This window comes from Callithrix jacchus, chromosome 2 (assembly GCF_049354715.1).
Source record: "Callithrix jacchus isolate 240 chromosome 2, calJac240_pri, whole genome shotgun sequence".
In the NCBI taxonomy this organism is placed as follows: domain Eukaryota; kingdom Metazoa; phylum Chordata; class Mammalia; order Primates; family Cebidae; genus Callithrix; species Callithrix jacchus.
In genome coordinates, this window is record NC_133503.1 from 96,392,438 (window position 1) to 96,416,733 (window position 24,296).

The 24,296-nt window shown below is 33.1% G+C and overlaps 1 protein-coding gene across 3 annotated transcripts in view; it reads right to left on the minus strand.

Moving 5' to 3' along the window:
- Positions 1-24,296, minus strand: part of YTHDC2 (YTH N6-methyladenosine RNA binding protein C2) — an 88,082-nt gene that overhangs the window by 28,812 nt on the left and 34,974 nt on the right. For all 3 annotated transcript variants that reach the window (XM_078365850.1, XM_035291078.3, XM_002744702.7), the window contains 13 exons: positions 19,689-19,815; positions 19,342-19,407; positions 14,345-14,523; positions 14,021-14,117; positions 13,853-13,940; positions 13,685-13,765; positions 11,542-11,624; positions 6,791-6,896; positions 5,146-5,265; positions 4,506-4,778; positions 2,319-2,445; positions 1,052-1,257; positions 513-708 (listed from right to left, as the gene is read on the minus strand). In XM_078365850.1, coding sequence (XP_078221976.1) covers positions 513-708; positions 1,052-1,257; positions 2,319-2,445; positions 4,506-4,778; positions 5,146-5,265; positions 6,791-6,896; positions 11,542-11,624; positions 13,685-13,765; positions 13,853-13,940; positions 14,021-14,117; positions 14,345-14,523; positions 19,342-19,407; positions 19,689-19,815 — 1,749 coding nt within the window. The remainder of the gene's footprint in view (positions 1-512; positions 709-1,051; positions 1,258-2,318; positions 2,446-4,505; positions 4,779-5,145; positions 5,266-6,790; positions 6,897-11,541; positions 11,625-13,684; positions 13,766-13,852; positions 13,941-14,020; positions 14,118-14,344; positions 14,524-19,341; positions 19,408-19,688; positions 19,816-24,296) is intronic.

The following is a 24,296-nucleotide window of genomic DNA, read 5'->3' on the forward strand; positions in this document are numbered from 1 at the left end:
ATGCATTATGCCACTTCAATGTGATATACTATTTTGCAGCCATTAATATAAAATACTAAAAATATTTCTGATATCTCTATAATAAAAAATATCAAAATATAAAATAACAATTTGAGTGAAATAATTTAAAATATGTAAACATGTAGAAAAAATATAACATTAAAAACTGTTAGCATGAGAAAAATGAGATTATAGGTGGCTATTATTATTCTTACAATTACCTTTATTTCTGTTAAACTATTATTTAAATTCAAGTGGAAAAGAAAAATTTCTTCCCAAAGCAAGAATAAAAAGTGTACAACTCAACATCAAGTTACCTTAGAAATAAATTTCAAAAACAGTAGTATACCTTAGTATTTCCTAATTAGTCTTAGTATATCAAAATAGAGCTGCTAATATATACATTTTTATAATTTCATTATTTGGTTTAGTAAAATAATTTCACTATTTGGTTTAGAAACCATAAAAACTTCATTTCAAATAGATTTTTATTTCCTTCATAATACATTTACCTCTAAAGGACGAAGGTTCCTGAAGAGCATTACTTGCCAGCCTAGCTGGTCCACAGAATACCAATACAGTGACAGGTGTCACTGCCGAACAACATCTAATATTAGCTATTCTATGGGCTCTGGTCATTTCATCATAAATAAGCCAATCTGTGGGCAGTGCCTGAATTGCTGCAGCTTGACCATTGACTGGAGGAATCTATTAAGAAGATAAATTAAAAAACTGTTAATTGTGTTTATCACTTCATTTATTGGAAATACTTTTAAAACGTAAAAAGTCCCTCAATGAAATAGATGATATATTAGTACCTAAGCAAAAATTAAAACAAGTCATTGCTCATGTAGTTTGTACAAAAGTACTCATTACTTAACATGTTACCTTTTCCAACTCTAAGATTTATAAGTTTTGTTCTAATATTTAATTATATGCATATAACTAATTAATTTCTTAAAGCAGGCAGGTGTGTGGAGCATTTTTCATTGACAGTCAACTACCTAAATTAGTTTCACCCCAAAACCCAAGAGCATTAAAAATGTTTTACCTTTTTATATTGAGGCTGACTGAGAACTGAAGTAGGATGAAATCGTACTTTCTTCTCCTTTGGCCCTGTCAACACTACATTCTCTCTGTCCACATGGACTAAATTAGGATACATGCCTGCCACCAATGCCGCTTTAACAACAGCCCAATTCTCAGAGTTTGTGTTAACATCTCGAATGTCACCACCACCTCGTGCTCTAACAAAACCTGGAGAGGAGGAAAAAAACCACACCAACTTTTTCCATTGTCCAAAAGATACATTTGTGCCTTTTTACCAAAAACTTGTACAACTCATATAAATTTTGTGATATTTGAATCTAACAATAATTAATAGAAATCCTCTGCAAAGTCATTTAAAATATGAGCTCCCCACCGCCCCCACCAAACAGATATAGAACCAACATTCTAGGGAAGTGTAGATTTGCTCAGGTTAGAATAAGTACAAGAATCACTGGGGCTTAAATGTTTTTAAATGCACATTCTTGCAATGAAGTTCTTCATAATCTGCTGCCAGAAACAAACTAAATTCATAACTGAAACCCAAACCATCCTTCTGACTGTTATTAACAACATTTTGGTTATGATAGATACTAATTCTAGGGATGTAGTCCAGTAAATATATGGTATGGTAACTCTTGTTTGAGTTTCAAAGGTCCTTGCCTAATGTTCAAGGCAACCCTTAAATCCTCTGGGTTCATTCCTATTACTTTGGCACTTCAGCTAACCCATGAATCCAGGCTCTGGTACTTTTCTTCTGACTATCACTTCACTATACTATGCTACTCAAAAAAGCAATTCTGAAAGGTAACAGCAATACTAGCAACCTCTTCCAAAACAAAAAAATTTTCAGTGACTTCAAGTATTACCAGTTGTTTTAGTGTTCCAAAAACATGAAGATCAGCATTCATATAATCTTTAAAAAATTTCTATTTCACAGCACTAAGTAAGTATTCATTAGTGGTGACAAAAGAAAATAACTGTAAGATCTAAATTGATCTCTGCCAACAAATATAAATTGTTAATTGCCAACGGTATCAAAAGAGCATAGGTTCTGTTCATAGATTTCTCAAATATACCTCCTGTAATAGCATTTTTTCATCAACAAGCAAAAGTTGAAGACATAATTCTACAAATCCTGCATGAATATGATATGTAACATGACAATGTCATAAAAACAATAGATGGCATCTGTTAACACAAGAAATACTATGAAATATGGGCAGGGTACTCTCAGTAGCTTAAATAACCTCTTTGAGGGAAAACTTTACCTGATGCTCTAAGTTGACCAAGCAACTGCGTTCTCATGCCTATGATTATTTCCATAGCAGCCTGTGAAAGAAAATTTTTTTCACAAAAGGCTCGCTCCCAGCCATCACTTCGTGCTTTTTGCCAGGCCTATAAAAAGAGAATAATTACATAACAAGACACATTTACTAATCACTTCTTAGTGAGGCAACCAAGTAACTACAAACCACTACATGAATTCCTCAAGGAATTTGCCTTATTCTAATTATTCTATAAAATCTAAGACTTTATAATCAAATAAAATTTATCATTAGTTAATTTATACTCAAATGCTACTAAAGCCATTGAGTTTATAAAATCTCAGTGAGAACTTAGTGTCAAATAACCTAAATGACCAACAATGTAAAAATATTTGCCTTCTCAGATGCATCTGCTAATTTTATTCTACAAAAGTGTAGGAGGTTTGTAAATCTAAGAATCGTGCCACTCTGGTCCTCCAAAAAATAATCTCTATGTCAACCCTGGAACCTACCTAAGAATGGAAAGTAGGCCAGACGTGATGGCTCACGCCTGTAATCCCAGCACTTTGGGAGGCCGAGGTAGTTGGATCACGAGGTCAAGAGATCGAGACCATCCTGGTCAACAGGGTGAAACCCCATCTCTATTAAAAATATAAAAAATTAGCTGGGCATGGTGGCACGTGCCTGTAATCCCAGCTACTCAGGAGGCTGAGGCAAGAGAATTGCCTTAACCCAGGAGGCGGAGGTTGAAGTGAGCCGAGATCATGCCATTGCACTCCAGCCTGGGTAACAAGAGCGAAAATTCCATCTCAAAAAAAAAAAAAAGAATGGAAAGTAGAATTTCTATAAATCATCTATATGCAATATAAAAAGCTCTCCTTTGTGAATAGATTCCCTTGCTTTGGAATATACATGACTAAAAGACCGAAGCAATAATTTATCCTCTCTGCTTTTGAGGGAGATTGGGGAAAAGCAAAAAACAGATAGAAATTGTACTCCAAATCTCCCTCCACTTCTCATTCAACCTACTATAATATACAGTATCTAATATACCCTATTAATAACAATGAGTCATCCACTGCTCAATACTCACAAAAGAGCTTGTAATTATTTTTAAAAACTATATATGTGTTGAAAAAAATCTTGTATGTTTGAAAATAGTACTTTCTGCATAAAAAACGTTATATTTTTAATGTGGCCAGGTATGGTGGCTTAGGCCTCTTATCCCAGCAGTTTGGGAGGCCAAGGCAGGCAGATCACTTGAGGTCAGGAGTTCGAGACCAGCCTGGCCAACATGGTAAAACACCGTCTCTACTAAAAATACAAAAATTAGCTGGGCATGGTGGCAGGCACCTATAATCTTAGCTACCTGGGAGGCTGAGGCAGGAGAATCACTTGAACCCGGGAGGTGAAGGTTGCAGTGAGCCAAGACTATGCCACTACACTCCAGCCTGGGTGACAGAGTAAGACTGTGTCTCAAAACAAAACAAAACAAAACAAAACAAAAAAAACCATAGGGACAGCCTACATTCAAGGAAACTTAAGGATAAATAAAATGTCTACGTTTTTAAGAAATAACATATTCTTCCCCACATAGCTGAAATTCTAAATTACATTTCATTTGTCTTCCCCAGAGTCCTATTTTCCCTATCTTTTCTTTCTCATTTACCTCTTTCCTCAACTTCTCATTACTATTATCTTAAAATGTTTTAAGTGATTTTTATGTTTTGCTTTACAAAATTATGTTCTCAGCATAGTGTCTTGAGCACATAAGAAAAACTGAACTATAAGAAAAATCAATATTAAATTCAAGATAATTTTCTTCTAAGCTTTGTTCTATGTACTTTAAATAGTATAAAGTGTTTCTTAACTAAAATTTTAGACCATTCCTTGGCCAAGACATGATTTAAAGATACTTGGTATTTAAAAAATAAATAGAAGCATAAATATATACACACATACACACATGTATTCCTACAAGGAGAAAATGGGGAGAATAAAGAGCAAAACTGTTTTTAATTGTAACATAGTATCAGCAAGAAGATATTTTTCAGGACTGTTAATAAAATGTGACTTCATAATGAAACAAAATTATTCAATTTTAAAAATTATTTTTAAAATTCCTACATTTGGCCCAGAAATGTGTTCAACCAGCAACATTTTCAGAAATAAAAATGACAGGAATAGTACCTGGAATGCTCTGAGAAGTGCCATATGGTCACTGAAAGTTCCTGCAGTAAAACGTTTCCTACAAAGCATAGCTGCACGTTTTTGAGAGGCCTGAGTAGGTAGTACAAAAGGATCTCGATAAGCTAGTGTGCAAGCAATTGTAAGGATGGGGTCCAGACACTTTAAAACAACAGCACACAGGACCATTTTACCAAGATGTGGTTCTACTGGCAAGTCAGCCAAATGATACCCAAGTTCAGTCATATCTTCCCATGTATCCATTGCATCTATTGTCTAAAAAAAAGGAGATAGAACAGACTCTGACAGAGCAAACACTATGTTTAATCAAACCACATAATTAAAAATCCCTAAATAAGAAGTAAAAATATTTTTATTACCACATCTCATAAAAATGTATTTTGTTTCTATTATATAAAAGAACTATATTGTTTTATTATAATTACCATGACAGTATTATTTAAAGTACATGATCATTTAAGATAATTTTTTAAAAGTACAAAATTAGCCTATCTGGATACATGTAGGAGGATGAAAAGAAAAAAATAAATATATGCAATTACTTAAGACATACTTTCATTTAGTTAAAAAATAAAATTTCAAGTAAAAACATCATGTAAAATAAAACTACAAAAACACCAACCTTAAGCATTTGTACAGCATTTCTTATAATTAAAGCTGGTGGAGGTTCAGGAGCTTTCATAAGAAAATCAGCAATGGGACAATTAACTGGGGCTAACAGCTTGGTATGTAAGCAAAGTTCCTATAAACCAAAACAGTAAATAATTTTTAAAAATTAAAAAGAATACAATAACATATACGTTTAAAGAAATCATGGGAACTATAGTTTCCAAACACAGACTAGAAGAGTCTCTGATTAGAATGAACAAAAGAAGGAAAAATGTCTTTCTATAAAAATGAGCTCATACTTTGCCCTAGATAACAGAACCTTAATAAATACCCTCTTGAATAAACGTATACCAAGATTACCATTGCTCCCACTGGCAACATCTCCTCATACTGTTCTTATACATAACATTCACAGTCACTGTTCCAAAAAAACGAAAAAAATCTTTTTTCCCCCGTTTATACTTTCTACATTCTAGAATGCTTTATCTACTCAGCAAATATCTACGTGTTTTCTACGTGCAAGGCCCTGTGCAAACTGGAGAAAAAGAAGGGGACAGAGGAATGATCTATTATTCTCATTGAGTTTACACTGTAATGTGAATAAAAGACCTTAAAGAATTAATTATATAATTACTTAATTACAATTATGGTAAGTGCTATGAAGCATACAGCGAGCTAAAGAAGTAAATATGATTTAATCAAGTTCAGAAAAGAGTAAGAGAGGGAGACCATGGGAAGTTACAGATAGTTTTCCTGAAAAAAGACACTTAAAACTAAGATGTAAAGATTGAGTAGTAGTAATTATAAAAGGAATAAGGTAAATGTTATCTAAAGAGTGGGTAGATACATGTGAAAGCCATAAGGCAGAAGGAAAAAAGTGCTTGAGAAACTAAAACCACTGTTGTAAGACAGGATAAATGACAAGAAATTATCTGTTCCCACCTGTGACTGGAGACACAGGCGGGAACAAGTAATTTGCGCTCTTGTTAAGAATTCTGAATTTTATCCCAGGAGGAACAGAAAATCACACAAGCACTAGTAAGTGGGAAATCATCTTAGGTTTATGGCTGTCAAACACATGATCCTGCCTCTCTTTAAGGGTTTGGAAACCAGCCTTGGCCAAACACACTAAAGAATCAAATAAATGCATTCTGCTAATCTTTTCTAGAAGCTATAGGGTCCGGCTGTTCCATTAAGTTAGAAAACTTAAAAAACAAAACAAAACAAAAAAACCCACGCAATTAATAGAGGTCAGAAAATCTCAGTGAACTCAGTTTTAAAACTACTAGATAATCTCAGCATCTTATACGGAGATTTAGATATTATCTTTTGGACCTCAAATAATTTGTTTTCTAATTCCATTGAGAATTTAATAGGTGAACACTATATAGTTGAAACTTTAAAATGTAATATTAAAAAAAACCCTTTAAAACTGTACCATAATTTAAATATATTCAAGTTGAGTCTTTAAAATTTTGAAGGTTTATACATTTTCTTATGTAGAAAAACTATTTCTGTTATAGATATACCCTCCATAATATATATTTAATACTTTTGTTTTACAAATTGATTTTTTAAAGGCCTAATTCATAGAAGTTGAAAAGGCCCTTCTCCTCCCTCACCTATAAAAAATGTCTTATATTTAAATGAACTTTTACCTGTAATGGCATTCTCAAAAGTTCCGGAGTCTGAAATTCCAACATATTCTGGAATCGAAGTCTACTGAACAGACGAAAACAAATTCCAGGTCTACATCGCCCTGCCCTTAAAAATAAAATACAAAATTAGAACTCAAACAAGGAATAAAGGCTACAATAAACTAAATACAATGTGATTTAGTAAAGAGAAAAATGATCCAGGATCAGGACATCTGAGTTTAAATCCTTATTCTGTTTCTTATCTTCTATAAATTCTTTTGGAAAGCACTTCACTTGTCTGGGACTCAATTATTTCACATATTAGTGAGATTCATGAATGACACCTACCTGATTGATATATTTTGTAGGGTTGTGGTAAAAATCAAAAGAAATAGCATACATATGACAGTGAGCAAAAAACAAAACATGAATAAATACTGTTAATTTAAATTCAATCAATTTTACAGAGCTTATATCAAGAACTGTGTTTAGAGTTGTGCAAATTATACATTACACAGCTCCAAGGGAATGCCATTTATCCTGTCATCATAAAGACTTGTATAATTTTATGTGAAGCAGCAAAAAAATACCTAGAAGTACAACAATCTCCTAAATTCACTTAAAGTCACTATATTAGCTAATGGCAGAGCTAAATATGCTAAGTGATAGAGATATAGAAATACTGTTGTCTTCATGAAGCTCACAACCCAGATAGGCAATCATCACTATACACATTATAAGAGCTACAAAATCTTATATTGTTGGTCAACTTTTTACTTCATCAAATACAAGAGGACTTCAAAAAGTGTGTGGAAAAATGGAATTAAAAGAGAAAAAAATACACTTTATTTCTCAACCATTAAGTTCACACTTTTGTAAGTGATAACACCAATCATTCAGTCTATCCCTAAAGAACTGAGGGTCCAGGGAATGTAATTATGCCAATGCATTTTTTTTACATTATTACCCTGAGAAAAATGGGGGGGTCCTTTATAGATATTTTAAGATTAAATAAAAATAATTCAGAAGGAGCCAAACCAGTACTAATAAAGTGGATGCCTAACGATTTCCCACCAAAACTCATAAAATTGCCCTTGTTTGATAAGAGGAATGAGCAGGAGCATTGTTGTGGTGGAGGACTTTCTAGGGAAGTTTTCCTATGGGTTTTTCTGCTAAAGCTTTGTCTAAATCTCTCAAAACACTGTCATAATAAGCAGAAATTACTGTTCTTTGGCCCTCCAGAAAATCAATAAGCAAAATGCCTTGCACATCCCAAAAAAGTGTTGCCATGACCTCCAGTCTTCTTTTGCTTTGAATGGACCACTTCTACCTCTTGGTAGTCACTGCTTTGATTGTGGTTTGTCTTCAGGATCATACTGGTAAAGCCACGTTTCATCTTCTGTTACAATTCTTTCAAGAAATGCTTCAGGACCTTGATTCCAATTGTTTAAAATTTCCATTGAAAGCTTCTGCTCTTGTCTGCAGCTGACCTAAGAGCAATGGTTTTGGCACCCATGAAGTGGTAAGTCTGCTCAACTTTTAACTTTTCAGTTAGAATTGGGTAACCTGAACCAACTGTGATGTCTATAGTGTTGGCTATTTTTGTGCTGTTAATTGTTGGTCCTCTTCAACTAGGGCACAAATGAGATTTTTTTTCCTCACAAATACATGTGGTGATCTGCTGTGGGCTTTATCTTTAATATCATCTCATCCCTTCTTAAAATAAGATATCCATTTGTAAACTGCTGATTTCTTCAGGGCATTGTCACCATAAATGTGATATTTGCTCTTGCTTCAATTTTAGAAGAATTCATGTTGCTCTGACAGGGGCTTTTTTCAAACTGATGTCTTATCTTTCTTAGTGACTCAAATGAGATCCTGTTCAGATATGTTATAACAAGTTAATATGAGTTTATTTTGGTGCAAAAATATTTTGAACTCCATGCATAGTTTTTTCATAAGATGCATTTTCCATAAAGTTTTTGAAGACCCCTTCTCCTTCCCTAGACTATATACCCTTCAGCATTCTGACTTATCCAGGTTCCACTAAAAGATATCTGTATTTGTCTAGTCCTTAATGTTTATGGTCCTCTGAGGTTGAACCCTCAGCCATCTGCCCTTCTTATACTTCCCTCTCCCCTGAAGTAACTTTAATTATACTCATAACCTCAATTTCTATCTGTACTATATCTTCTTATCCTAATTCCAGGCCTATACTTCAGAAACTTCTTAAATAGCTCCACTTAGATTTTCTATAGGCGACTCAAACTCAAAATAACCAAAAATTAATTATTCTCCCCAGTAAAAACACTCTTCCCATTTTCCCTATCTGACTATGGCACTACTGTCTAATTTTCTAAGACAGAAACCTGGATGACATCCTTAACTCCACTCTCTTCCTTATCCTTCACCCCCTACATATACAATCACCAACGTTGCTTTCTTTAGTATCTCTTGAATTAATTATCTATTTATCTTTATTTCCACCACCATTAAAACAATCCAGACTACTCTCATCTCTCCCTTATTATAAGAAAGTATTAATGAAGGAGCCTCCAACTGGGTCCTCCTACCATCATTTTTGTCTCTGCCAATCCATTCTTCAGAGAACTGAAAGGATACTCCAATCATGTCATCCCATTGTTCATTTATTTTTTTTAAAAAAAGAGAAAACTAAAAATGATCCTTATGAACCTGTCTCCAACTTTCAGCTCATTTTTCACTATACTCTAAACTAAATTTCATCTAAACAACCTTCCTGTTCACTACTGCCTTTAGGCAAGTAAGTATACTTGGTTATGCTTTTTCCCTCTGCCTTTTAGAAATGCCTTTCCACAACTTCTCCTTTATTCGTAATTGTCTCAGATTCAGTCTTAACAACTCTGGAAACATCCAGTTGTAGCACTGATAATACTGTATTAAAACTGCTTAACTTAATGAACTCCCATATGGACTGCAACATTTGTCCAGCTTTACCTATCAGACTATGGTTTATTTATCTCTGTATCCATACAAAACATGTGTACAGGGAACCCTTTTGATCAACATTTGTTGAAAAATGGCAATGAAAATATCACAATTTCTGGCCTTTATGTCCAAAAATATATTATTTGCTATTTATTTTTGAGACAGGGTCTGGCTCTGTCACCAAGGCTGGAGTGGAATGGTATGATAACAGCTCACTGCAGCTGCAGCCTCGACCTCCTAGGCTCAAATGATCCTCCCACCTCAGCCACCCAAGTAGCTAGGCCCACAGGCCTGTGCCACCACACCTAGCTGATTTTTTATTTTTTTGTAGAGACAAGGTCTCACTATGTTGCCCAGGTGAGTCTCGCATTCTTGGACACAAGCGGTCCTCCCACCTCAGCCTCCCAAAGTGCTGGGATTATAAGCGAGAGCCACCACACCCCGCCTTACCTCCAATAATATATTATTAACAGCATGTAAGTCCAGCTTAACATATCAAGCCACTATTGGTCATAAGAAAACAACTAATGTAACAACAACAGAGCCCTCATGGGCAGTCTGTGAAGTTACAAGGTAAAGAAATAATACATATTAGTCTTCAGGATGTGAGGCATTCTTTTAAAATCAGCATTTCATGTTTTCTTGCTAATTATAATAAAATACAAAATAAATTTGCAAGATAATTACTGAAAATAATACTTTTTAGTCTTATCTTTTGAAAATTAAAAAGTGACCCAAACACATACATAGTAAAATAACCAAATTACAAAAAAAAATTGTCTCCTTACTCAGAGTCAATAACCATTCATTGTTTTTTAATGTTTCTCACAGACTTCTCAATGCATTTGTGTCTAAATACATATACAAACATACATACATTTTTCTTACCCAAAAGACTACTAGATGCATGTTCTAAACCCTACCTTTTTCAGTTAACAATGTATCCGGAAAACTCATTCCACATAAGAACACATAGATCTACATTTTTCCTTTTAATAGCTACCTAGAAAGCCACTGTGTGGCTATAATTTATTTAATCACTTCACTATCGATGGACGCCATACTGTTCCCAGACTTTTCATTATTATAAACAATGCTTCAAAGAACAGTCTTAATCATACATCTTTTCACACATGTGCAAGCAAACTCAGGATAAATTATGAGAAGTGGAATCTATGGTGAAAGAGTAGATTGGGATAGTTTCAAATTACACTCTGGAGCAGTCACACCAATCTACACTACCATCAGTAAAATATGAAAGTCTATTGGCCCATGTTTTTCCACTATGTTGTACATACTGTTAAACATTTTCATCAATGCCCATTTGAAAGTAAAAAAAATAGTAGCTCATTACTTTTCATTTTTTTGATACATATTAGGTAGTATATGTGAGGTCAATGTATTAGTAGGACATAGATATTTTTTATTTTGGTAAACTGCTATTTGTGCCCTTTATCAATTTGAACTGGATTATTGGTCTTTACTTGATTTCAAAGAGCCTTTTTATATAGTAAGGAAGTTAGCTCTTTGTCCTATATTGCATATGTTTACAATTTTTGGTTTTGTTTTTAAAGCTTCCTATATCTGAATGTACATTTAACTAAGCAAAAGTTTTTATCTTAACATAACTTAAATTCAACTTTTAAAGAAGTATTAAAATGGCTTGATTTGTAAAAATAATATAAAAATTTTAAGATGAAAACTATTATTTTATCCAAAGTGGAATACATGATAAATGTGTAATGCATATGAAAATGTTTCCATTTTACAGGCAATTGAATGAATATACATTAAATATACATTACCTGCCTTTCCGCTGTATGGCACTAGCTTTGGAAATCCATACCATTTTTAACATTGTAACAAAATTCAGAGCATCAAAGGATTTCTGTAATATTTAAACCATCTTTATGTTATAATATAAAAGGTAATTAAAATGAAATAGCAAGAAATGTTATCAGCATATTTTAACGTGCCAAGTTTAATTCAAAGTCCTCTCTTGATAAAATAATTAACACAAATAATTAAAATAAATAGTGCCAAGTTTAATTCAAACTCCTCTCTTGATAAAATAATTAACACATCAGTACTGATTTTTAATAAACCCTGATTTTCTGGTTACAAATATACTAAGAAAAAAGGATTTAAAAACTAAACTCAGAAGAGCTGTGTAAAACTTCCCTATTACGTGCTCTGCTGAGCTATCTGCTGCTCTCTGCCACAGTTGGATAATGGCAGCCAGTTCTCATAAGACATCAAGATTGGAGAGAACTGATCTAATCCCTTGATGGTGTTTTGCTACCAGATTTGCATCATTGTAGAGAATAAGAATGATCAGGGAAAGACATTTTCTGAAATAATTTTCAGGGACCTAACCTTGCAGAGTAAGAATAACAATCAATAATATCCCAAAAAGAAGTATTTTTAACCATTTCCACTTTACCTTCTGCTGAGCTACTAACAAAGTTAGCCTTTCCTGAATGTTACATTGAAGGAAGTAAAAAAGAACCATTACTACCCACATACTTCAAATAACCTATAGTGAAAATTTACTGTAGAGAAATATTTTTAAAAATACAAGCCTAACTAGAACACATATTTCAGTCACTTGGTACTTACACTTTCCCTTTCATAAACAACTACATAGAGCAAATAAAAATGTTTTCATAATAGTTTATAGAAGTTTTAGAAAACAAGCTTCTTAGTTTTTAACATAACATTACATTTGTGAATTTTGTATGTTAAATAACTTTTGACACTACCCATGTTTAAATTTCAGTTACTTAATAAATAAATAACACCTAAAGGAATTTTCTAACATATTCAAAACCCACTTTATCCTCTTTAGGTAATTTTAGGGCAATAAAATCTGAATTTTCATTGGCTTACCATTCAGATTTTTAGTGATAATATTAATTAATGTTCTATTACGTAAAAATAAAATTTATCCCACCTTTAGAATATTCAATTATAATGAATATGGCCAATTTTTATAATAAAATTTTACTTTCTGTAAAATATTCCTTAAAATTACATTGAAAACAAAGCAATTTTTTCATATTAAAAATGATCATTTATATCCACTAAATAGACATAATTTGCTTTCCACATATGAATAGTATCTCTTCCCTTGAAAAATCAACTATCTTTATCACTTTCATTTTTTCAGCAATTGTTATCTACCAAAGTTAGGGACATTGACAATTGCTGGGCATTCTAGTACTAAAAGGAAATAAATGCCTTTTTTTTAATATCAAGGATTGGTAAATTGTTTTTGAAAAGGGCTGAATAGTAAATATTTTAGGCTTTGAGAGGTTCTCTGTTACAAATACTCCAATCTGCCTTGCAGTGTGAAAGCAGCAGCCATAGACAAAAGGTAAAAGTAGACGGAGTTGAGTTCCAATGAAACTTTTTTTTTACAAAAGCAAGTGTTAAGTCCAACTTAGCTGCTGGCTACCCCATGGTTTATCTATTTATTTGCTTCCTTTCAGCACAGTTCTCTTGAACTCAGTATCTTCTGAACACTTGCTATACGTGAGGCACTAAAGATACAACAGTGAACATATGTAGGAAGAAAACATAAAAAGTATGTAATCAAATTCCCATACTGTGTGACAACATTTTCACTATAACTAACCAAACCCTTTACTTTCTTCCTAGTATTTGGTGAGCAGAGCTACATTTTTGTATATTTTGTTAAAATAACAAAAATTGATTCTATATACCGAATTATTTAAGGCAGAATATTTAGTAAAATCAGTATTTCGCATGTTAAATTTATCTACCAGACATTTTTCTTAAATTCTGCTTATAAAAGCACGTGCTGGTCCAAGCTGTCTTGGGTAGAGAAAATTAAAAGAATAATAACTAACTAAATAAATAAAGCATCTGTTGAGGAAGAACTTAATCTTCTTCATTTAAGTAAAACTACAACTTACCCATACATACCTCTTTCACCTTACCAGAATCAATAACAAACACAACATCATTGACTGTGATGCTGGTTTCAGCAATATTGGTAGAAAGGATCTGCAACAAGATATTACTTTATAGTTAATACAGAAACAGAACAAATAACTAATAAAAATTTTAAAAAGAATATTTTATGAAGCTTACTATTTTTTGAACACCTGCAGGTGGGTTTTTTAATACTTTCTTTTGATCGGATGTTTGCATATTTGAATGAAGCATAAAGACTTGATATCTGTTGACGATTGAAAGAGAAAAGATACTACAGGACCTGTATGTTATTTTAAGCAACAGATGTAAGGCTTTAGCCCTTACCTATGTGTATTGTCAGCAAACCGCTTGTCATCAAACAGGATGCGATCTCTCAGTCCAACAATTTCATCATATCCAGGGAGAAAAATTAATACTGCACCTTGGGGAAGAATGACTTTTTAATATTAAATCTTACTGTGAAATCAGAGGCAATCAACAGAATACTAAAAATCTTATCACGTCTCAAGTGCTGGTAAACTATCTTAAGATGACACAAGATTATTTGCTTGTTATTATCAGTGCAATTATATAAAAATTTATACTCTTAAAATGTTAATTCTTAAAGTATGTATTTTGCCCCAGTTCTTTTAGACAACACTTATTTACCAGCATCACAACTATGGCAGATATTGTATAGAAGATGCATGATCAAATCCAAGTCTACTTTTTCATCATCAAAACTATGATGATAAGCTTTCAGGAGCTCTCTGTCTTCAGCACTGAGATCACTTCCATTTGTTTGAACCAGAGGACTTTCATCTAGATTTCCAAATTCCAGTGAAGCACTGAAAAAAAAAAAGTCAATTTCCATTAAAAAGAGTAACCCTTATGTCCTTCAAATTTCCAATATCCCCTAAGGAAGGTAAGTGACACTTAATGTCCTAGCCATAATATGATTCATGTTTTGATTTCAAGCGCAATATTCAAAGTGAAATTTGGCAATGAATGCTTTTAGAAAAACACAATCTGAAGATATTTCTCCAAAGCAAATATACAAATGGCCTATAAGCACATGAAAAGATGTTTAACATCATTAGTTGTCAAGGAAATGCAAATCAAAACCACAATGAAATACCACTTCACACCCACTTGGATGACTACAATCAAAAAGCCAGACAATAACAAGTGTTGGAGAGGGTGCAGAGAAATTGAAACCCTCATGCATTGCTGGTGGAAATGTAAAATGATAAAGCTGCTTTGGAAAACAATGTGGTAGTTCTTCAAAAGGTTAAACAGAGTTACCATATGCCCCAGCAATTCCACTCCTAGGTGTATATATAAGAGAAATGAAAAAATATATCCACATAAAAATTTGTACACAAATATTCATATCAGTATTATTCATAGTAGTTAGAAAGTGGAGACAACCTAAGTGTTCATCAACTGACAAACCGACAAACTGTGGTATATCCATAGACTATGTATTAGTCACAAAAAGAATGCTACAACATGGATATTTTATGCTAACTGAAAAAAGCCAATCACAAAAACCACATATCACATTTATGTAAAATGTCCAGAATAGTCAAATCTATAGAAACTGAAAGTAAATTAGTGGTTGGTCTAGAGCTGGAACAGCCCTAGGAGAGTTGGTGTGGGAGGACGGGGAATAGGGAGAGATAACAAATAGGTATAAGTTTCTTTTTGTGGTGATGAAACTGTTCTAAAATTAATTGTGGTGATGATTGCATAAGTCTGTGAACATATGAAAAAACATTGAATTGTGCACCTAAATAGGTGAATTATATGGTATATTATATCTCAATAAAACTGTCAAAAACACAAATTTTCAACTATCATCTATATTTTCTTAACAGGTTGTGGCTAATTGTTTACTACTAATAAACAATATTCTGACGTATAGTTCACATTTTTAAAAAACGCCAAGGTATCAGCTTAATGTGACTGTTAATCAGATAACTCTATACTAAAAGCAGGTTGATTATGATACATTACAAAAGCAAGAATCAACATAAATTAAATAAATGCCTTGCTTCTTCATCTTTCATGTAAAAATGTAAACTATTGTCATCACTAGTAATTACCAACAGAATTTTTAGGAAGTTCAACTGAATCCAATCTCTCTTAAGTAATTTAGCAGAAAAATAATGTAAGACTGTTTTCAATGGGAAAAATACTAAATTTCTACACCTTAATAATTTGCTCTTTTACATTTTAAGATCTACTTTAAAACACAAAGTTTATTGTTTTTTAATTTTTAACACATAAATGAAGAAGACATTATATTCTCTGTTTAAAGCTATAACCTTTGGATATAAATTATCAGTAATCCAGCAAACATAATAATATATTTAATTTTAAATACTTGAAATTTATAATTGATAATATCATGATTTATCAAATAAAAAGAAAGCCCAGTTAGCCAGGATAATTAAAATATTACCCAGATAACTGCTTTACTTGGTAATCTGTAGTATCTAGTGAGCTTATACTTAACACTGTAAGAATGTCTGGAACATTCAAAGTGTTAACAATAAAAGGACTGCAAGTTCTAGGTGCTATTATTGAAATGACAACTAAGCCTACCATTATCAGAAATAGCATTTAAACCTATAAACAATTTTGAGACTCAGTATCACAACTAATTTGAAACATTTATTTCTTCTAATGTCTGAGACTACATTTCCAATTTCACATCTATAAAATTAAGTATGAAAACCCAGGTCAAATAAAACATTTTATATGTTATTGAATAATAGATATTTTAATATATTTTAAGTTCAGGATCCATTGTTTTCTTTTTTGAGCCTCCAAAAGGTTGAAAACAGAAGCTAAAATGTTATTATAAAATATATATTCAAAATTTTCTTTAAATATCAAATCTAAGAGCTTCATAATTTATTTAAATATCTAATCTAGGCCGGGCGCGGTGGCTCACGCCTGTAATCCCAGCACTATGGAAGGCCAAGGCGGGTGGATCACGAGGTCAAGACATCGAGACCATCCTGGTCAACATGGTGAAACCCCGTCTCTACTAAAAATACAAAAAATTAGCTGGGCATGGTGGCACGTGCCTGTAATCCCAGCTACTCAGGAGGTTGAGGCAGGAGAATTGCCTGAACCCAGGAGGCAGAGGTTGCGGTGAGCCGAGATCGCGCCATTGCACTCCAGCCTGGGTAATGAGAGCAAAACTCCGTCTCAAAAAAAAAAAATCTAATCTAAATTTATCTAAAATCTCTACCTAAAAGAAAATTAATTAGATTGGTTTTACAGGATTTTTAAAGTTATTACCATTCTGATTTTTCTTTTTTTGTTAAATCAAAGCAATACATATACATAGTGCTTATAAATGGTTTTATAAAAATTATAACAAAAACTCTTAGTCACATTGCTTAGGACTATTCTATTGTTTTAGCTCTTTCTTTTAGTATTTGCTGTCAAATTTCTAAGCAACACACATCTTCAGCTATTTATTGTTTTAACAATTTAGTCATTATTTGTGAACCTCCAACTAATGAAAAATGAGGTTACCACCTCCACTTTCCTACACTTTCCACCCATACCAGTTCCTACAATTTTTGTTAAATCTTCATTCAGCCTTTACTTTACTATGACTAGGTAAACATTTACTGATTAGCTTAATAATGTACTATAATTATACCAATTATACCTCCTTTCTAGTGTAACTTCTTGTTTTTCCTAGAGTAACAACTGTTTAATTTTTATTTGCTCAGTTTACTGTGACCTGAATTATTCTCAAATTCTCCAACAGATTCATAAAGCTTTTTAATATGATTGAAAATGTCAGGTGAATTTTTCCTCCAGAGACCTCCCTCTAGAGCCCCACATCTTCTGTCCCTGAGGGATCAAGCCTACTACACACAGCTGTCATCAAAACACTCCTCTGTACCACCATCCTGAGCATTCCTTTCACCTATCCCCTGTGCTGGACCTACACTGTTTTTCCCCCCATTTTTTGTTTTTGTTTTTACTTCTTTTTTGTGAAGCACATTCTCTAACAGTTTCCTAATAAAGGGGTACATAGGAAGCAAATTTTCTTATTCTTTTTCTACAATTTTCCTACTCTGTAAGCAATTTTCTAAAGTTTATCTTGCAACTGTTCTTTTTTTCTATCATATTTTTAATTTATAAGAATTATTTATTTATTCATTCATTCAACAAATATTCACTGCACATCTACCGTATCTAGTTGCCATTCTTGAACCAACAGGCAAAAACTTACTCTATTCTAGTAGGGAGAAGAGATAGATAATAAACCAATAAAAATAGTGAATAAGTAAATTATATGTTGTGTCAGAGAATGGTAGGGCTTATGAAGAAAAAAAAACAGAACAGGTTAAAGAGCATGGACAGTATAGAGGGGTAAAATGTAATATCAGATAGGGCAAATTTGAGTAGGCCTTATGAAGATGAAATCTGAACTAAGATTTGTGTTCTGTTCCTTTTCAATAACACAGTGTTTTTATTTCATGAATGCAATATATTCTATTATAGTTTTGTTTTCTAAGTTTCTCTTTGGTAACTAATGCTTAGTTTCATCTGCATTCCAGAGCTTTTTGTTGCTACTGTTTATTTTTTTTTCATTTGATTTATGAGTGCTTTTCCCCTTTAAATTCCTGGTAATCAAATGTTTGCAGTTTGTTCATTTCTTAAAGAGTAAAGCACCAAAAGTCTTTATGTGCACAGGTGGACATAAAGTCACGTGGTCTAAAAATAGTCATTTCATTTAAGAAACACCAAACCTCTTATAATTCCAAATCTTTTCTCCAGGATTGGTCTACTTTTTCCAGAAAAGAATTCACAGGCTTTTTTGCCAAAGAATATGAACTTCAAACAGGAAAAGGCGGCAGTGGACAGCAGAGGGAATAAATGGTTGGTCTGTAGACTTTCACTAAAACCCTTGTTGTGTGATACCTCACCCCTACTTCTCCCATTGTGCCTGATAACCTCAAGTTCAAAGCCTCTCTGGATATTTTTTAATATACTACCCATTTTTTGTCAAGGCGGATGTAATATCATCTGATGTCGGGGAAGGAGGAGATCGGGAGTTCTAAATATTCATCACAGAGAATTTTAAGTAATTCTACTATTTTTTTAACTCTTTCTTTTACTGCTTCATTCAAAGGTCACTGAATGAGCCTCTAAGGAGTTCCAAAGCTAAAATGAGTGTTTCTCATTGGCACTGTGAGTTTTCTTAGTTCTGCTAAGTCAATCAATTAGCTATCTATCTTCCCAAAATTAACATCTTCTATCAGGTGCCCTGTCCTCTTCCATTCTCTTTGACTTTGGTTTACACCTTTTGAATTCCTTTATAATGCTTCATTGTCATTTTAGTGAGGTTTTGAGAAATGTAAAAGGTATGAGAAAATGCGAGATAAATACTTATGTTGTATCTACCATGTTTAACTGGAAATCCCTCTTCTGATTTCTTAAAATAAAATTTAAAATAAGATAAATATTATACCATGGTAGGTTAGACAGAAAATTTCCTTAGAATTACAAAAAAAAAAATCTCTGGATAAGAGACTACAAAGGGTCTACATTTGTATAGTCCATAATTCACATGATGAAGCTCTTTTTGAAGAGCAGGTAGAATTAATTTAAAATGTATAAAATTTTACCTGTAAGATTCTAGAAGATCCACAATTTCAGTCTGCCCAAAGTGTTTAGCCCAATCCAATGCCATCCTGCCAAAATTCAAAGGATGTAAAAAAAAAATTATCAAAACTGTAAAACTAGTTTCATGATCAGTCTGGGCAATATCAAGACCCTATCTTTAAAAAAAAAATATTCAATAAAAATAAGATAAATTACAGTCAAAAAACAAGTCATTCAAAATTATTAACCCATTAAAATAGAAATTCACCAGCAAGTATTACACAATAGTTTTTAATATAAAGACAAATATAAGAAACCAAAAAAGATATGTGTGGAAGATACATGAAGAATCAATGTAGTTTAAAATTACCAGCCATTAGATGCTTTACTATGGACATTGGCTCCCATACTAATTAACTGCTCTACTTGACTTGCAAAACCACGTCCTGCAGCAACCATCAGAGCTGTTGCACTGGTTTCACTATGTCTGTAATCAACTAAAAAAAGGAAAAGACAAATAAAACTTAAATTTCCAAACTACTTAAAACCATTTTCATTCTTTAAAAAATCTGAAATAGCAGAATTGTCAGGATAATTAGCCTGAGACTTGCTCCTTATTTTAACTACATAATGACAGCACTGTATAATAACCCTTAACTTAGGTCTATGGCAATCTGTTATGATAGGTCTAGTGTAAATATAAAGGCTGTCATGGAAGGTAGGAGAAGGAAAGATCACTGTTAAACTCTTTTAAGCTCATCTATGTTATTTCAACAGAAAAGGAAAGCTACTAACTTGCATAACCTTAAATAATCTTCCTAAATCTAGATATTACCTTATTCACCAAATGACAAGATATAATTAAATAATTAAAAAGTTAATTTTCATCAATAACTAGTAATAAATACTTAAAAGCTTCAAATACAAAGTTTGAGACAATGTTTTTGTTGTTATTTTACTTTGCTTTTAATCCCCCATTCCAGGCTATTTTATAAGATGCTGAATGGTATTAACACTGACAGAAATTTTATTTCCCATAAAACGCTTACATCAGAAAAATAAAGCTCTATTCAAGTTTCTTTCTAGAATATATTTCTCAAGTAATTCAATATAATTGCTTAGCACTAACTTGCTTAAATTACAAAACTGGTGATTTCAGAAAGAATTCATTAAAAAACCCTCTATAGTAAAATTTAAGATAATTATAAAAGGAAAATTTTAATCTTTCATATACAGTATGTATACTCAATTATCTTCTATTTCATAAACACTCTGAAACATGGTATCCATTATCAATATAAATCGGTGTTCTTTTAAAGTACAAGAAACATACAAGAGACATACAAGAAAACTGCCTCAGGCTTTTTTTTAAAGACCTTTTTTTAGAGCAAGTTTTAGGTTCACAGCAAAACTGAGAGGCAAATACAAATATATCCCATATGCCCCTTGCCCCCACACATGCTTAGCCACCCCCAACAGAGTGGGACATTTGTTACAACTGATGAAACTACACTGACATATCAACCAAAGTCCATAGTTTACATTAGGATTCACTCTTGGTTTCACACATTCTATGGATTTGGACAAATAAATAATGGCATGTATTTTTATTTTGCTTTGGGATTTTTTTTGTTTTTTGGGGGTGAGTTTGTTGTTGTTGTTTCTGCGTTGTTTTTTTTTAAACCACAGATAGCCATACCTTACTCCTAGATTCAGATTCAATAAGTCTGGGATGGTCAAACATTTTAAAAGATCAATTTATTTTGATCTGTACTCATTGTATGAAAATTACTACTTCAACTGAATATTCAATTCATGGCCTTGGAGAACAGTATCAAACTGTGTGTTTTGAGCAGAAGGGTATGAATAAATGAGAAACATTTAAAACATCTTTAACACTCCTCCCTTCAAGAGGTGGAGCATAATTCCCTTCTCCCTGAATATAAACTGGACTAAGTAACTCACTCTAATGAACAGAATAAAGTGCAAGAGGTGGTGTGCAGCTCTGGAGATCAGGTCATAAAAAGTAACCACAACCTCCCGCCTGCTCTTTTTCTTTCTCTTTTGAAGCACTTTCAGAGAAGCCAGCTGCCACATTGCAGGGATAATAAGGCAGTCCTATTGAGACGGGCAGTTGACAACAATTCATGGTTATTCTCCCAACAGCCAGCAACAAACTGAGGCCTTTTACCAAAAGCCATGTGAGTAAGGCTTCCTGAAAGCAAATCCTCCAGCCCCAACAAATCCTCAGATGAATGCAGCCCCTACCAACATTTTAACCACAACCTCATGAGAGACTTGGAGCCAGATCGCTCAGCTAAACCACTCCCAAATTCTTGATTCTCAGAAACTATGTGAGATTATACATGTTTCAGATTTCTAAGTGTTAGAATCATTTGTGATGCAGCAATAGATGACTGGTACAGTAAGTATGACAGAGACTGTCAACCCTTAACTAATTACTAGCTGCTTCTATATGATCAGGGAAAAATGATGGTACTAAAAAGAAATCTATGAAGCCCAGAGTTTCCTAAATCATATGACATATTTTCAATTCTGGTGCAAATAAAGGGTTGAGATTTTAGAAGTGAAATAAAAACATGAGAAGTGAATAATTGAGCTACTATAACTTTTTTTTTCTTCATATGGCTTAAAGACATTAGAATACAGACTCTGGGAAATGTATAAAATGTATGTAAGAGCAGAGGAGAGACCTGAGTCTACAGGATGACCATTATCAAATTAATAGTTTAGTATTCACTAAAGAAATACCAAGAAGAAAGCTAAGAATACTTAAATACTTAAATGCATCATAAATATTTTAAAGCCGCTTTTTTCAGAATTTAAATTCCTTAACTTTCAAGTAAGATTGCTAAAATCTTCAGAGTTAATATTTTTTAAATAATGGAAAAGAAAGAATGCCAGAAAATTGGAGATGAACGAATGTCTACACTTTCAAATACAAAAAGTTACTTTTAAAAATAGAGATCAATTATTTTTCAAAAAATCAATAATGAAAGCCAAGCACAGTGGCCCATGTCTATAATCCCAGCACTTTGGGAAGCAAAGGTGGGTAGTTCATTTGAGCCCAGAAGTTTGAAACCAGCCTGAGCAACAAGAGAAACAGGTTTTGCAGAAGAGATGAAGTATTCAGTTCAGGGCATATTAGAAATCTAAATCCAAAGCTCTGGAGGCTAAGGTGGGAGAATCACCTGAGCCCAGAAGTCAAGGCTACAGTGAGCCACATTTGCGCCACTGCACTCCAGCCTGTGCAGTGCAAAACAAAACGAAACAAAAAAGAATAACGAGCTTTAAAAAGTAAATCAGTAAGAGCCAACGTACATTTATAAGAGAAAAAAATTATTTTTTGAGAAGTTAGATAGAAGAAATGTAGGATTATGACTGCTTAACATCTCACCCAAATATTGACCTAAAGTCCCTTATAGCATATCATATGCTTGGTAACTTACCCGGGCACCTCAAATTAATAAACAGAGAAAGCTTATTAATGTAATAGATAACAATTAAAATTTTTTAAAACTGTTAAGCAGAAACAATGAGCCAAATCTAAGATAAAATTAAAAATGAATAAATAGAATGTCTCAAGCTCAAAAAAATTCAAAACAAGTACATAAGGGGATTAATTTAATAAAATAAGTTTTTTTAAAAAAAACTGTAAATTTCAAAGATAATATGAATCACTAGGACAATGAGATTGGCTGAATTAATATAAGTAAAGTGTAGGTTTTAGGCGAAGATGGTCACTAAGAGATTAACACTCAGAACTGGATACTATGCTTTTTAAAAGGGATAAAATAGAACACATCCAGAGAAGGTAGACCAGGGAAGGAGGGGACCAGATATTAAAGACTAGTTGAAGTAATAGGTATAGTCACCCCAAAAAACAAAAAATTAAAAAAACAAAAGAGTAACCATCTTCATATAGCTAGAAGTCTGTGAGGCATAAATATATATTTGTCAGGCATAAATACATATGAAGAAGAAAAAGGCAGAAGCTATGTAGTTGGATTTCACATCAACATAATAACAAGTTAACTATTGAAACAATCGAAATTCAAAAGAAAGGTAGTGAGCTTCCTATCACTGAACACATGCCAACAGATTATCATGTGGTAAAGATGCTTAAAAGTAATATTATTCGGCTGGGCACAGTGGCTCACAACTGTAAATCCCAGGACTTTGGGAAGCTGAGGTGGGTGATCACAAGGTCAGGAGATGGAGACCATCCTGGTCAACATGGTGAAATCCCCTCTCTACTAAAAACGCAAAAAAATTAGCTGGGTGCAGTGGCATGCACCTATAGTCCCAGCTACTCAGGAGGCTGAGGCAGGAGAATCGCTTCAACCCAGGAGTCAGAGGTTGATTGCAGTGAGCCAAGATTGTGCCACTTCACTCCGGCCTCACAACAGAGCGAGACTCCTTCTCAAAAAAAAAAAGAAGTAATGTCATTATTCAACAAAGATTTTTAAGCACTTAAACTATGAACCTCTGGTGATAGAGATAAGTACAACCGACAAAGTTTCTGCCTTGATATAGTTTTCAATCTAGTAGATTAAATAGGTAATGAAACATAAAAAATACATAATGGGTAATGAAAATACAATAAAGAATAATAAAGCAGGGTAAGGAGATATAGTGACAAAAGGGTACAATTTTAGTAAGGTGATCAGAAAAGGCCTCTCTGAGAAGGCAATATGTAAGCAGAGACCTAAATAAGTAGGCAATGGGCCATGTGATTACCTGTGGAGATAGTTTTCTAGGCATAGGAAACAACAAAATAAAGTCCCAAAGATGGGAATGCATTGACATAAATGAAGACTATCAAGGAGACAAGTGTGCCTAGGCACAGTGAACAAGGAGGAGATTGGCAGAAAATAAGGCAGCCAGAGGCCCAATCATGGAAAGGACTTTGATTTTTATCCACAGTACAACTGGAAGGCTGGGAGAATTGAGAACA